We start from the raw sequence: 16,288 nt of genomic DNA on the forward strand, positions 1-16,288 counted from the left end.
CCCTCCCTCCCTCCCCTCCTTCTTTCTTTTGCTTTCTTTCTTTCTTTTTTTCTTTCTCTCTTTCTTTTTTTTTTCTTTCTTTCAGACAGAGTCTGTCACACAAGCTGAAGTGCAGCGGTAGGATCTTGGCTCACTGCAACCTATGCCTCCTGGGTTCCAGCAATTCTCCTGCTTCAGCCTCCTGAGTAGCTGGGACTACAGGCGTGTGCCACCACACCCAGCTAATTTTTGTATTTTTAGTAGAGATGGGGTTTTGCCATGTTTGCTAGGCTGGTCTCAAACTCCTGGCCTCAAGTGATCTGCCCACCTCCACCTCTCAAAGTCCTGGGATTACAGGTGTGAGCCACAGTGCCTTCCCTTTCCCTTTCCCCTTCCTTTCCTTCTTTTTTTTTTTTTTTTTTTTTTTTTTTTTTTTTTTGAGATGGAGTTTCACTGTGTCTTCCCACCTTGCCCTCCCAAAGTGCTGGAATTACAGATGTGAGCAACTGTACCTGGCCTAAGGTAATTGCCTTCTTTTTTTTTTTTTTGAGACGAAGTTTCGCTCTTGTTCCGCAGGCTGGAGTGCAATGGCGCGATCTCGGCTCACCACAACCTCTGCCTCCTGGGTCCAGGCAATTCTCCTGCCTCAGCCTCCTGAGTAGCTGGGATTACAGGCATGCGCCACCATGCCCAGCTAATTTTTGTATTTTTAGTAGAGACGGGGTTTCACCATGTTGACCAGGATGGTCTCGATCTCTTGACCTCGTGATCCACCCGCCTCGGCCTCCCAAAGTGCTGGGATTACAGGCGTGAGCCACCGTGCCTGGCCTCCCTTTGCCTTCTTATGCAAATTCATCTACTCTCTCCCTGAGGCTCTCTAGAACTCTGAAAATTGCTATACAAGGGAAAAGGGGCCAGGTAAGGTGGCTCATGCCTGTAATCTCAACTACTCAGGAAGCTGAGATGGGAGGATCACTTGAACCCAGGAGGCAGAAGTTGCAGTGAGCTAACATTAGGCCACTGCACTCTAGCCTGGGCGACAGAGGGAGACCCTGTCTCAAGAAGAAAAAGAAAACAAAAGAAAACAATTGTTGTTATTCCTTGGCTAAGAGTGCCTTCTTACTTTCAGTTTACATAACTAAGAGAACTAGCCAAATGATTGTTCTTTTTCTTTTTTTTTTTTTGAGTAGTCTCGTTCTGTTACCCAGGCTGGAGTGCAGTGGTGGGATCTTGGCTCACTGCAACCTCCACCTCCTGGGTTCAAGTGATTCGATTCTCCTGCCTCAGCCTCCCAAGTAGCTGGGACTACAGGTGTGCACCACCACCCCTGGCTAATTTTTGTATTTTTAGTAGAGACAGGGATTCACCATGTTGGCCAGCCTGGTCTTGAACTCCTGACCTCAAGTGATCCACCCACCTCAGCCTCCCAAAGTGCTGGGATTACAGGCGTGAGTCACTGCACCCGGCCTTGATTTTTCTATAATAAAAAAAACAACCTGGATTCACAGTCTTCATCTTTAGACATCAAAGAGATTGAGATAATTTTTTTGTAATTCCGCTTTACTAGGTACCTAGTTCTAAAAGAACAAATAGGCCAGGTGCAGTAGCTAATGTCTATGGTTTCGGCACTTTGGGAGACTGAGGCTGGAGGATTGCTTGAGCTGAGGAGTTTAAGACCCGACTGGGCAACATAGTGAGACCCGTCTCTACAAAAAAAAAAAAAAAAATTAGATGGGCATGGTGACACACATCTGTAATCCCAGCTACTAGGGAGGCTGAGGCAGGCGGATCACTTGAGCCCAGGATGTTGAGGCTGCAGTGAGACATGATCATGCCTCTGCACTCCAGCCCAGACAATAGAGTGAGATCCTGTCAAAAAAAAAAAGAAGAAAGACACGAAGGTGCAGTTACCAGGAATGTACTTTCAGCATACCTATTTCAGGAATCTGCGGAGGTTATAGGCCAAGGCTTTGGGTCATTTTCTTCTATCCCCTGAACTACCTAACAACATGTAAGGGCAAGAGAGAAGAGTATCCAGTTTGACCTCATCTTAACTTGATTACATCTGCAAAGCCCCTATATCCAAATAAGGTCACATTCATAGGTATAGGCAGAGAGGGGGTTGGGATTCCAACATATCTTTTTACGATGCACAATTCAACTCACAACAGAGGCCAACACTCACTAAACACCAGCATCTTGGCAAGGGTTAATCTCTTGCTGCTTTCAATCTTTGAGGTGCTAGAATTATGCTGTCTTCCCTAGAGAAGTTCCATCTTGTCCACTTTTGTCCGCCTGTGTCTTATAGGGTCCCTTGTAAAATCAGCTAGCTTCTCATATTCTGCTCTCTACAGGGTTCAGACACCAGTCCACAAGGCTAATCAGGTGACAGAAAATACCTAAAGCAGGCCGGGCGTGATGCTGCATGCCGGCGATCCCAGCTACTTGGAAGGCTGAGGCATGAGAATTGCTTGAACCCGGAAGGCAAAGGTTGCAGTGAGCCAACATTGTGCCACTGCACTCCAGCCTGGGCAACAGAGCGAGACCCTGTCCCAAAACAAAACAACAACAACAAATCCTAAAGCAGAGTGGTCAAGAGTTAGCCTCTGCTGTTAGACTTTCTGGATCTAGTAGCACGTATACTGTTGGTTAAACTATTTAATCTTAAGCCTTAGACTTTATATTGAAAGTTGAGGCCAGGCGTGGTGGCTCACGCCTGTAATCCAAGCACTTTGGAGGCCAAGGCGGGCGGATCACCTGAGGTCGGGAGTTCAAGACCAGCCTGTTCAACATGGTGAAACCCCGTGTTTAAAAAAAAAAAAAAGAAAGTTGATACAGCTGATACCTACCTCAGTTGAGGAGTAAGTGAGATATATGGCATGTACTACATTTAGCCAGGTTCCTGGCACATAGTAGTTGTTTAAATGAGTGTAAATACACCACTAAGATTAAATATGTTAATATATTTCCATAATTGCTGCAGATATTTTTACTTTTTTTTTCTTGAGATGGAGTTTCACTCTCGTTGCCTAGGCTGGAGTGCAATGGCGTGATCTCAGCTTACCACAGCCTCCACCTCCCAGGGTTCAAGCAAATCTCCTGCCTCAGCCTCCCAAGAAGCTGAGATTACAGGCATGTGCTACCACACCCGGGTAATTTTGTATTTTTAGTAGAGACATGGTTTCTCCATGTTGGTCAAGCTGGTCTCAAACTCTTTTTTTTTTTTTTTTGACGCGGAGTTTCGCTCTTGTTACCCAGGCTGGAGTGCAATGGCGCGATCTCGGCTCACCGCAACCTCCGCCTCCTGGGTTCAGGCAATTCTCCTGCCTCAGCCTCCCAAGTAGCTGGGATTACAGGCAGGCGCCACCATGCCCAGCTAATGTTTTTGTATTTTTAGTAGAGACGGGGTTTCACCATGTTGACCAGGATGGTCTTGATCTCCTGACCTCGTGATCCACCCGCCTTGGCCTCCCAAAGTGCTGGGATTACAGGTGTGAGCCACCATGCCCGACTGATATCTTTACTTTTTAAAGAAATAAAATAGCACACAGACTTCTAGAGCCCCACTGCACATCCCTTTTCCCCTCTGTCCTTCCTCAGAGGTAACTGTCATTCTGAAGCCGGTATATATTATTCCAGTGAGTGCTTTTATACTTTCACACATGTCAGTAGCCATGAACAATATTTACTATTATTTTCATAAATGATCTCATAGTATATGCATGATTTTGTAGCCTTTCTTTAAAACTCAACATTGGGCTGGGTTTGGTGGCTCACACCTGTAATCCCAGCATTTTGGGAGGCTGAGGCAGGTGGATCACCTAAGGTCAGGAGTTCAAGACCAGCCTGGCCAGCATGGCAAAACTACATCTCTACTAAAAATACAGCAATTAGCTGGGCAGGGTGGCATGCACCTGCAGTCCCAGCTACCCAGGAGGCTGAGGCAGGAGAATTGCTTGAACCTGGAAGGCGGAGGTTGCAGTGAGCTGAGATTGTGCTACTGCACTCCAGCCTGGGTAACAGAATGAGATTCTGTGTCAGGAAAAAAAAAAAAAAAAAAAAACCCACAAAACCTCAACATTGTTTTTTAGATTTATCCCAGTTGATTCATGTAGGTCTAGTTCCATTGTATATTACATTCCATTGTATGAATAAATCACAGTTGATTTATCCATTCTTTACTGAGGCATAGTTGGGTTGGTTCCACTTCTTTGATATTCCATACAATGGCGCATTGAGCACCTCTGCACACGTCTACTCATACTCTGGTTTGAGACTTTTCTTAGGACAGATACCTAGAATGGGATTGCTGGGTAATAGAGAATATGTATCTTTAATTTTTTCCCAATATTGTATTATGAACATTTTCAAACATACAGAGAAGTTGAGAGAATTGTACCATGAATTCACATACCTACTACCCAGATTCCACAGTTAACTTTTTACACAGCTATCCATCTATTCACCTCTCTATTCATCCATTAATCCATCCTGTTTTTTGGAATCCATTTCAGAGTTGCAGATATCAATACACTTCACCCCTAAACACTTCAGCACACACATCATTCACTAGAGCTCATTATTTGTTTATGGTTCTTTTTTATTTATTTTTATTTTTAATTTTATTTTACAGACAGGATCCTGCTCTGTTGCCCAGGTTGATTTCAAACTCCTGACTTCAAGCAGTCTTCCTGCCTAGGCCTCCCAAAGTGCTGGGATTGCCTGAGCCACCACACCCAGCTCTTTTTATTTTTCAGCTTAAATTTACATGTAATAAAATGCACAAATCTGGCTGGGCACCATGGCTCACACCTGTAATCCCAGCACTTTGGGAGGCGAAGGTAGGTGAATCACCTGAGGTCAGGAGTTCGAGACTAGCCTGGCCAACATGACTAAACCCATCTCTACTAAAAATACAATAATTAGCTGGGTGTGGTGACACACACCTGTACTCCCAGCTACTTGGGAGGCTGAGGCAGGAGAATCGCTTGAAGCCAGGAGGTGGGGTTACAGTGAGCCGAGATCATGCCACTGCACTCCAGCCTGGTGACAGAGCAAGACTCCATCTCAAAAAAAAAAAAAAAAAAAGGCACAAATCTTCAGTGGTGATTCAGTGAGCTTTAACAAATGTATGTACCTGAATTTACCAAACCCCTATCAAGACACAGAACATTACCATCAACCCAGAATGTTCTTTCACACCGCTTCTCAATCATCACACCTAGCCAGGCACGGTGGCTCATGCCTGTAATTCCAGCCCTTTGGGAGGTGAAGTGGGAGGATTGCTTGAGCCCAGGAGTTCGAGGCCAGGCTGGTCAACATAGTGAGACCTCGTCTCTACAAAGAATTTTTTGTTTTGTAGAGAGGGAGTCTTGCTTTTTTGCCCATGCTGGAGTGCAGTGGCACGATCTCAGCTCACTACAACCTCTGCCTCCTGGGTTCAAGTGATTCTCCTGCCTCAGCCTCCCAAGTAGCTGGGATTACAGGCATGTACCACCACACCCAGCAAAATTTTTTTGTATTTTTAGTAGAGACAGGGTTTCACCCTGTTGGCCAGGCTGGTCTTGAACTTCTTACCTCAGGGGACGCTCCCGCCTCAGCCTCCCAAAGTGCTAGGATTACAGGCGTGAGCCACCATGCCCGGCCCACAAATTTTTTTTTTTTTTTGAGACGGAGTTTCGCTCTTGTTACCCAGGCTGGAGTGCAATGGCGCGATCTCGGCTCACCGCAACCTCCGCCTCCTGGGTTCAGGCAATTCTCCTGTGTCAGCCTCCTGAGTAGCTAGGATTACAGGCACACGCCACCATGCCCAGCTGATTTTTTGTATTTTTAGTAGAGACGGGGTTTCACCATGTTGACCAGGATGGTCTCAATTTCTTGACCTCGTGATTCACTTGCCTCGGCCTCCCAAAGTGTTGGGATTAGAGGCGTGAGCCACTGCGCCCGGCCTAAATTTTTGTTTTTTTAAAGACAGAGTCTCTCCAATTAGCTGGATCCATCTCTATGTAAAAAAAAAAAAAAAAAAAAAAAAGAGTCTCACCGTCACCAAGCAGGAGTACAAGTGGTGCAATCTCGGCTCACTGCAACCTCTGCCTCCCAGGTTCAAGCTATTCTTGTGCCTCAACCTCCCAAGTAGCTGGGATTACAGGCATGCACCATCATGCCTGGCTAATTTTTGTATTTTTAGTAGAGACAGGGTTTCACCATGTTTTCCAGGCTGGTCTCAAACTCCTCGCTTATGCGATCTGCTCACCTCAGCCTTCCAAAGTTCTGGGATTACAGGCGTGAGCCACCCTGCCTGGCCAGAAAAAAAAAAATTATTGGGGTATGGTGGAGTATGCCTGTAGTCCTAGCTACTACTCAGGAGGCTGAGGTGGGAGGCCTGCTTGAGCTGAGGAGTTTGAGGCTGCAATGAAGTGTTTGTGCCATTGCACTAAAGCCTGGGTGACAGAGCAAGATTCTGTATCAAAAAAAAAAGAAAAATTGGCCGGGTGCACTGGCTCACGCCTGTAATCCCAGCACTTTGGGAGGCTGAGGTGGGCGGATCACCTGAGGTCAGGAGTTCGAGACCAGACTGACCAATATGGTGAAACCCCATCTTTAAAAAATAAAATAAAAAAATTAATAAATAAAATAAAAAATAAATAGATAAAATAAATAATAAAAAATAAATGGAATCATACAGTATGTACTCTTATGTCTGGCTTCTTCAACTCAACATTGTGTTTGTAAGCCTTCCACGTTGTTTTGTGTCAAAATAGTTTGCTTCTCAGCCTTTTGGCTAAGATCAAGTGTACAAATAGTTTATTAATTCTCATTGGATTATGTTATTCCATTGTATGAATGTAGTATACACTTTATCCATTTTACTATTAATAAGCATTTGAATAATTTTCTTTTTTTTTTTAAAGATGGGATTTCTTTTTTTTTTTATAACAAAAAATATTTTACTAAAACATAAGATTTACAGAAGTTTCCAGACAAGCCATACAAAATGGTCACAAGCTTTTTTTGGAGGGGGGAATCTACACTTGACAGCAAAGTCACAATGTTATTAGGGAGGGCTGTGATGTTTGTTTGATGTTCCCATTTTGGTTCAAACAATCAAGCTTGTCCATCTACAGCGTCTAAATAAAGTTAGACTTGGCTAGAGAGCATATTCTAAATAACTGGTTAGCTGCTTTTAACCAATGCAATTAGATCACCGTAAAAGGGGGGAAGGAGCCCATAAAATTAAAATAAAACCTTCCCCGTCAAAAAAATAAAGAAATACACCTACCCCCCTGCGGCTAACCTGACAACTACCTTCATTCACAGTGCTTTATACTTAAACCAGGATGGGGGAAATGAGTAAAAGCAGGGAGGGGCCGCTGCTTTTAAACCTTTCACAACAATCCAGATGATACTTCTAGCCTCTGCTCATGCTTTACACAGTGAATCAGGACAAGACACAGATTTGCTAATGTGCATTTAATCACCAAAGGACCGAAGATGTCTGGGCTTTTTTATTCTGTAATGTTTCTAAGACTGTGTTCATTAAATGCAGACAAAAAGGAAGAAGTCTTGGCAGAACAGAAGTGATGCACACTTGATGATTGGATCAGTTTAAATATTATTCATGGCATATAGCCTGGTCCATGCTTTAGCTGTTTCTATGGCTTGGGCTTCGTTGGTCTTCCACTGCTCCGCTACATCATTTGCTAATGGATCATCTGGATTAGGAGCACTTAACAAGGCCTGGATCGATAGCAGAACTGTGCGGATCTGCAGTGCTGGGGACCACTTATCTTTCAAAATATTTATTCTTCCCAACTTGTCTACATTAGGATGATAAATTTTGGTCATGAAACATGCTTTAGGGGCTGCCATTGGGTATTCTTCTGGAAGGAATAGTTCAAGTTTAAAAGTCCCTCCCTCAAAGGGGGAATCCTGAGGGCCAGCAATGACCACATGAAAATAACAGGCGTTGCTCTCATCTGGTTCTGCTTTGATGCCAGGAACTGGTTCTGCCAGGAAATGCTGGGTTTCCTTGATGATCCTGCGGGGCAGCCCGGCCATCTTGTCAGACCCCGACCTCAGCCTCTCGTCTCGTCTCCAGCTCCACTTGCCTCGCGCACGAGTGGAAGTGTAAAGATGGGGTTTCACCATGATGGCCAGGCTGGTCTTGAACTCCTGACCTAAGGTGATCCACCCACCTCGGCCTCCCAAAGTGCTAGGATTACAGGCGTGAGCCACCGCGCCCGGCCCATTTGAGTAATTTTCATTTGGTGCCATAATAAGTGGTGCTGCCATAGACATTCTTGTATGTGTCTATTAATGAACATATGTATGGCTTTCTCTTGGGTATATATCTAGGAGTGAAATTGCTGGGGCAGCTGTATATCCAGCTTTAGTAGTTACTGTCAGTTTTCCAAAGTGGTTGGACCATTTTATGTTTCCCATCAAGATGTTCTATATCTATCAGCACCTGGTATGTCAGCCTTTTCCATTCTAGCCATAGTGATAGGTGTGTAGTGGTATTGTGTTACAATTTTAATTTGCATTTCATGATGACCAATTTAGTTTAACAACTTTTTATATGTTAATTCACCATTGGGATGTCCTCTTTTATGAAGTATTGGTTTTAAGTCATTTTGATTGGATTATTTTCACTTTTTGCAATTAGTAGTACTTCATTATGTATTCTGGATACAAATCCTTCCTTGGATATATGTATTTGAAACATCTCCCTTTTTATGTCTTGCCTTTTTACTCTTTTTTGTTAAATAGTATATTTTGTTAAATAGCAGTTCTTTCTTTTAATTTATGAAGAAAAGAGGCTTAATTGGCTCACAGTTCTGCAGGCTGTACAGAAAGCATGGCTGGGGAGGCCTCAAGAAACAAAATCACGGTGGAAGGTGAAGAGGAAGGAGATAACATTTTACTTGGCTGAAGCAGGAGGAGGAGCAGTTCTTTATTTCAAACAAGTCCAATTTATCATTTTTTTCCTTGTACGGTTAACACTTTTTGTGTCCTATTTAAAAAATCTTTGCCAACTTCCAGAAAATGTTTTTAAATATTAGGTTTTTTTCCCTCCTTGTATTTTACCGTTTCTGTTTCTCCCTTTCTAGCAAATAGCAGGCTCTGTGCTTTATTACCTTTTAGGAAGTATGTGACCCAGCTGAAAGCAGATTAGCTTGCAGGATATTTGAGCTTTCTTTCTTTTTTTTGAGACAGAATCTTGGTCTGTCACCCAGGCTGCAGTGCAGTGGCACAATCTCAGCTAACTGCAGTCTCTGTCTCCTGGGTTCCAGCAATTCTCCTGCCTCAGCCTCCTGGGTAATTATAGGCACGCACCACCACGCCCGGCTAATTTTGTATTTTTAGTACAGACAGGGTTTCACCCTGTTGACCAGGCTGGTCTCGAACTCCTGACCTCAGCTGATCCACCTGCCTCAGCCTTCCAAAGTTCTGGGATTATATGCATGAGCCATTGCTCCGAGACCATGCTTTCTTTTCTAAAAGCCCAAGCACTTTAAAAATAATTGGGTTTGAAGGAGAATGGGACTCCCATCAGATTATAAAGAGATGTCCCGCCGGGCGCGGTGGCTCAAGCCTGTAATCCCAGCACTTTGGGAGGCCGAGGCGGGTGGATCACGAGGTCAAGAGATCGAGACCATCCTGGTCAACATGGTGAAACCCCGTCTCTACTAAAACTACAAAAAATTAGCTGGGCATGGTGGCGCGTGCCTGTAATCCCAGCTACTCAGGAGGCTGAGGCAGGAGAATTGCCTGAACCCAGGAGGCGGAGGTTGCGGTGAGCCGAGATCGCGCCATTGCCCTCCAGCCTGGGTAACAAGAGCGAAACTCCGTCTCAAAAAAAAAAAAAAAAAAAAAAAAAAAAAGAGATGTCCCTTGGGTGGCAGGGGGAAGCGGGGAAATGTCAGCTGGGGACCTGGGCCTGACTTCCCACAGCTTCCTGGTAAGGGCTCACACAGGAATGGCTGCTTAATGAATGTGGGAGCTAGGAATGCAAGGCCTGGGGCGACAAGTATTATAAGAAATTTCTGTGTTCCAAGCATGGCACAGAAGCCACAGAGAGCCTACCAATCTAAAAATGCTGAATGAACAATGTCCCTCACTGATAACCTGTGGGGATAAACGACACTTCTCAACACCTTCTCAAGGTTTGGCATTGCATAAGACCCCAGAGCCAATTAGGGGAGCCCCCAAGAATATAAAGATTGATTCTCCGCTCCTGCCCCAGCAGAAGTAGCCGTATCTACTTCTTTTATTTATTTATTTATTTACTTACTTACTTACTTATGAGATGGACTTTTGCTCTGTCGCCCAGCCTGGAGTGCAGTGGTGCCATTTCAGCTCACTGCAACCTCCACCTCCTGGGTTCAAGTGATTCTCCTGCCTCTGCCTCCTGAGTAGCTGTGATTACAGGCGCCCACCACCATGCCTAGCTGATTTTTCTTTCTTTTTTTTGAGATGGAGTCTTGCTCTGTTGCCAGGCTGGAGTGCAGTGGTGCAATCTCGGCTCACCGAAACCTCCACCTCCTGGTTTCAAGTGATTCTTCTGCCTCAGCCTCCCGAGTAGCTGGGACCACAGGCGAGTGCTACCACATCCAGCTAATTTTTCTATTTTTAGTAGAGACGGGGTTTCACCATGTTGGCCAGGATGGTCCCGATCTCTTGACCTTTTGATCTGCCTGCCTCGGCCTCCCAAAGTGCTGGGATTACAGGTGTGAGCCACCGCGCCCAGTGATTTTTGTATTTTTAATTGAGATGGGGTTTCACTATGTTGGCCAAGTCGGTCTCAAACTCCTGACCTCAGGTGATCCACCCACCTTGGCCTCCCAAAGTCCTGGGATTATAGGCGTGAGCCACTGTGCCCATCCTGTATCTACTTCTTTATGTAACAGTTTCTGGCGTTTGAGACTGAATTGAGAAAGGGAATCATTAAAAACTATTTAAAGATGTAATCATGGAACACAGATGGAAATTATTTGATGTGAACTGCAGGTGAAGGTGTAATCTTCTTAATAAATTCCAGTTTTAGCCAGCATAGCTTCCTGAATGATCTAGGATTAAAATAATAACATGGTTTAAAATGGAAGGGTTTTTCCCCCCCCCGAATTGTATTTCTTTTCTTGATCCTCTTAGGAGCTCACCAAACTTTTCTTCCTTCTGTATTTTTCCTTTCCGTTAAAACAAAGTGAACTTTGTTGCTTTCATTAGATGTAAAAAATGCTCTTAATTTTCATAATATGAAGTTTAAAATACTCCTAATTTATTTTTTATTTTATTTATTTGAGACTGGGTCTCACTCTGTTGCCCAGGCTGGAGTGCAGTGGCATGAACACAGCTTACTGCAGCCTCGACCTTCCAGGTTCAAATGCGCCTCAGGCCACCTCAGCAGTCCCACCTCAGCCTTCTGGGTAGCTGGAACTAGAGGTGTGTGCCACCATGGCCAGCTAATTCAAAACTTTTTTTTTTTTTCCTGTGGCAGAGTCTCGCTCAGCCGCCCAGGCTGGAGCGCAGTGCCACATTCTTGGCTCACTGCAACCACCGTCTCCCGGGTTCAAGCGATTCTCCCATCTCAGCCTCCCGAGTAGCTGGAATTACAAGCACCTGCCATCATGCCCAGCTCATTTTTGTTTTTTTAGTAGAGACAGGGTTTCACCATGTTGGCCAGACTGGTCTTGAACTCCTGACCTCAGGTGATCCGCCTGCCTCGGCCTCCCAAACTGCTGGGATAAAGGTGTGAGCCACTGCTCCCGGCCTGCCTTCTTTTTACTATTACCACTAGTATTGCTATGAACATGTGCACATGAGAAAGACCTTTTCCCAGGGCATATCCTTAAGATTTGAATGGTGGGGCTTTAGAATTTGTGTATGCCCAACTTTATTAGGTAGTGCCAAAATGTTTCTGAACTGCTTATTCCAGTTTATATTTCCACCAACACTACGTAAGTATTTCTCTTCCTATAACTTGGCTTTGGCTGATTTTTAAACTTTGGCAATCCAACAAGTAAAAAATAATACCTCACTAGGTCTTCATTTGCATTGTTTCGGGGTTTATGTGTGTGTTTTTGAGATAAGGTCTCACGCTGTCACCCAGGCTGGTGTACATGGCACAATCTTGGCTCACTGCGGCCTCCATCTCCTGTGCTAAAGTGATCCTCCTGTCTTAGCCTCCAGAGTAGCTGGGTCTGCAGGTGCATTCCACCACATCCAGCTGATTTTCTTTTCTTCTTTTTTGTTTTTTTCTTTTGAAACATAGTCTTGCTCTGTTGCCCTGGCTGGAGTGCAGTGGCATGATCTCAGCTCACTGCAACCTCTGCCTCTCAGGTTCAAGCGATTCTCGTGCCTCAGCCTTCTGAGTAGCTGGGATCACAGGTGCCCCCCACCACACCTAGCTAATTTTTGTATTGTTAGTAGAGATGCGGGGGTTCACTATGTTGCCCAGGCTGGTCTCGAACTCCTGGCCTCAAGTGATCTGCTCACCTCTGCCTCCCAAAGTGCTGGGATTACAGGTGTCAGCCACTGCACCTGGCCATTTAGAAAAATTATTTTTTAGTAGAGACGAGGTCTTGATATGTTGCCCAGGCTGGTCTTGAGCTTCTGGCCCTCCCAATGTGCTGGAGTTACAGGCATGAGCCACTGTGCCTGGCCTTAATTTGCATTGTTTTGACTACCAATGAGGGTGAGCATTCATTCGTATGTTTATTTGACATTTATGTTTCCCATTCTGTGAAATGCTTGTTCTTGTCTTTTGCCGTTTTTCTATTGAGTCATTTTTTCCAATTTTGATTTATCAGAGTTATTGATTTATATTCTGGATACCAGTCCTTTGTCAATTATGTGTATTGCAAATATTGTCTTCCAGTTTACAGCTCTGTGATTTTAGGTTTTTGTTTTAGTTTTAGGTTTTTTTTTTTGAGACAGTTTTGTTCTTGTTGCCAGGCTGGAGTGCAATGGGACAATCTCGACTTGCTGGAAACTCTGCCTCCCGGGTTCAAGGGATACTCCTGCCTCAGCCTCTCGAGTAGCTGAGATTACAGGCGCCTGCCACCATGCCCAGCTAATTTTTGTATTTTTAGTAGAGACGGGGTTTCTACATGTTGGTCAGGCTGGTCTCGAACCGCCTGTCTTGGCCTCCTAAAGTGCTGAGATTATAGGTGTGAGCCACCGTACCCAGCCCAATTTCACTTTAATTACATGTTTTTTTGATGAACCAAAATTATTTTAAATGTTTTGAGATGGAATTTCGCTGCGTTGCCCGGGTTGGAGTGTAGTGGCATGGTCTTGGCTCACTGCAACCTCTGCTTCCTGAATTCAAGCAATTCTCCTGCCTCAGCCTCCCGAGTAGCTGGAATTACAGGCACCTGACACCACATCTGGCTAATTTTTTGTAATTTTAGTAGAGATGGGGTTTCACCATGTTGGCCAAATTCCTGACTTCATGATCCACCTGCCTCAGCCTCCCAAAGCTCTGGGATTACAGCATGAGCCACCGCACCCGGCCAATTTTTTTTTTAATTTTTAAATTTCTGTGAGTACATAGTAGGTATATATATTATGGAGTGTATGAGATGTTTTGATACAGGCACACAATGTGAAATAAGCACATCATGGCAAATGGAATAAGCACATCATGGCAAATGGAGTATTCATCCACTCAAGCATTTATCCTTGGAGTTACAAACAACCCAATTACCCTCTATTTTATTTCATTTTATTATTATTTTTTGAAATGGAGTTTCACTCTTGTTGCCCAGGCTAGAGTGCAATGGCACAATCTTGGCTCACTGCTACCTCTGCCTCCAGCGTTCAAGTGATTCTCCTGCCTCAGCCTCTCAAGTAGCTGGGATTACAGGCATGCACCACCACACCCAACTCATTTTGCGTGTTTAGTAGAGACAGGGTTTCACGATGTTACTCAGGCTGGTCTAGAATTCCTGACCTCAGGTGATCCACCCACCTCAGCCTCCCAAAGTGCTGGGATTATAGGTGTGAACCATTGTTCTCCACTTTTAAGTCATTTAAAAATGTACAATTATTATTCACTATAATCACCCTATTGTGCTATCAAGTAGTAGGTCTTACTCATGCTTTCTATTTTTTTTTTTTTTTGAGGCGGAGTTTCGCTCTTGTTACCCAGTCTGGAGTGCAATGGCGCGATCTCGGCTCACCGCAACCTCCGCCTCCTGGGTTCAGGCAATTCTCCTGCCTCAGCCTCCTGAGTAGCTGGGACTACAGACATGCGCCACCATGCCCAGCTGATTTTTTGTATTTTTAGTAGAGACGGGGTTTCACCATGCTGACCAGGATGGTCTCGATCTCTTGACCTCGTGATCCACCCGCCTCGGCCTCCCAAAGTGCTGAGATTACAGGTTTGAGCCACCACGCCCGGCCATGCTTTCTATTTTTTTAACCATTCCCACCTCCCCTTCCAGCCGCCCTCCCTTCCCATTTTCTGGTAACCATCCTTCTACTCTCTATGAGTTCAGTTTTAAAGCTCTTAATTTTAATGTAGTCTATATGAGATCAGGTCTTATTATCAACAAGTTACAAATTAGCTGTGGTCTCACCTGAATGGTTGAGTGAAGGAGAAGCCACTTCCAAACTCACTTAGGCGATGGTTAATAACCTTGGTGTCTTGTCTTGGGTGCCTCTGTATAGATCTGCCTCCTGATGTGGAAATTGAGTTCCAGGGTGAGCAATCCGAGAGAGGGCGAGAGAGAGTGAGAGAGAGAGTGAGAGACTTTGCAGACGGAAGCCACCATGTTTTTGTGATGTGATCTAACCTAAGAAGGGCCATCCTGTCACTTCTGCCCTATTGTATACGTTAGAAGCAAATCACTACATCCAGTCCATTCCCAAGGAGAAGGAATAATGCAAGCGTGTGAATATCAGGAGAAAGGGATCATTGGTGCCATCTCAGAGACTGCCTATGTCACAATGGGATGTACCCTCCATAGATAGGGGGATCTACAGCATTCTCCAGTATCTTCTAAAGATTTTGAAGTTGTCAATACCCTCCAGCCAAAGACAACCAGTAAGAGACCCGAATTGAGTATGGACATACTTGAACAAGTTGGGTTTATTACTCATTGTACCATGAGCAATCAAGGGGTTTCTCAGTAAGGTCACGTTAGAAGGAAACTTTTATTGGACTTCAGTTTGGTGATTTGGAGGAGGGTCTAAGATAGTTGTAGTTTAGTCTAGGTTGAATGATCTCAGAAAGCGGGGACAGTTCCATGATTGTATATCTCAATAAATCTTATCTATAGGGAGGGGAAAATATTGTGAAGATAAAGTTGAAATTGGTAAAGAAATAACAGTCACTTATTTTGGGCCAGAGAGGGGTCATCTGGTATACTGTGGATGGCACAGTGCTTAGACAAAATTATGAAGTGACCTTGATTTGTCTCATTTTTTCATGGTCTCAGAGTAAACTTCTTTGAGGTTGTTATTCTGTGAGATTGTTTATGTCTAAATAGGAGAATAACATAGCCTACCTCTGAGTGTTAAGCCAGTTTCTGAATGTCAGGGGCTGCTATTTTTTGTTTCTTTTTCAAAGTTTTGCCTTTATTTTTAAGTGATTAATAAGACTGGAGCTGGATTTTTGAATATGATATAGTTAGTGTAAGGATGAAATTTTATTTTTCTCAAGACAGTCTCACTATGTCACCCAGGCTGGAGTGCAGTGGGATGATCCTGGCTCACTGCAACCTCTGTCTCCCAGGCTCAAGAGATTCTCATGCCTCAGCCCCCTGAGTAGCTGGGATTATAGGCATCCACCACCAAGCCCGGCTAATTTTTATATTTTTAGCAGAGATGGAGTTTCGCCATGTTGGCCAGGCTGGTCTCAAACTCCTGACCTCGAGTGATCCACCCACGTCGGCCTCCCAAAATTCTGGGATTACAGGCATGAGCCACCGTCCCCAGCCTATTGATTTTTCTCTTATGTATAACCAATTGTCTTAGTATTATTTGCTGTCAAGTCTCTGGTCATTAAACCCTTGTTTTGAGAGCTTTTAGTAAATGTTTTTACAAGTAATTGTTTTACTAACACTTAAGAGTGTTGTTGCCGGGCGCGGTGGCTCACGCCTATAATCCCAGCACTTTGGGAGGCCGAGACGGGTGGATCACAAGGTCAAGAGATCGAGACCATCCTGGTCAATATGGTGAAACCCCGTCTCTACTAAAAATACAAAAATTAGCTGGGCATGGTGGCGCACGCCTGTAGTCCCAGCTACTCGGGAGGCTGAGGCAGGAGAATTGCCTGAACCCAGGAGGCGGAGGTTGCGGTGAG

General features: G+C 44.5%; 1 protein-coding gene across 1 annotated transcript; it reads right to left on the reverse strand.

The window, feature by feature from the left end:
• Nucleotides 1-7,463: 7,463 nt before the first annotated feature.
• LOC116542191 (ubiquitin-conjugating enzyme E2 N-like) lies at nucleotides 7,464-8,042 on the reverse strand. The gene has a single exon (XM_032266981.1). The coding sequence runs from the start codon at nucleotides 8,035-8,037 to the stop codon at nucleotides 7,585-7,587; it is 453 nt and encodes a 150-aa protein (XP_032122872.1). The 5' UTR covers nucleotides 8,038-8,042; the 3' UTR covers nucleotides 7,464-7,584.
• Nucleotides 8,043-16,288: the final 8,246 nt, after the last annotated feature.

The sequence above is a fragment of the Sapajus apella genome, unplaced genomic scaffold, assembly GCF_009761245.1.
Source record: "Sapajus apella isolate SASKATOON/1434 unplaced genomic scaffold, GSC_monkey_1.0 scaffold164, whole genome shotgun sequence".
NCBI classification, from domain to species: domain Eukaryota; kingdom Metazoa; phylum Chordata; class Mammalia; order Primates; family Cebidae; genus Sapajus; species Sapajus apella.

Bases quoted from the DNA above. Each gene is read 5' to 3' on its own strand.
- LOC116542191 (XM_032266981.1), bottom strand. From the start codon at position 8,037: ATGGCCGGGCTGCCCCGCAGGATCATCAAGGAAACCCAGCATTTCCTG.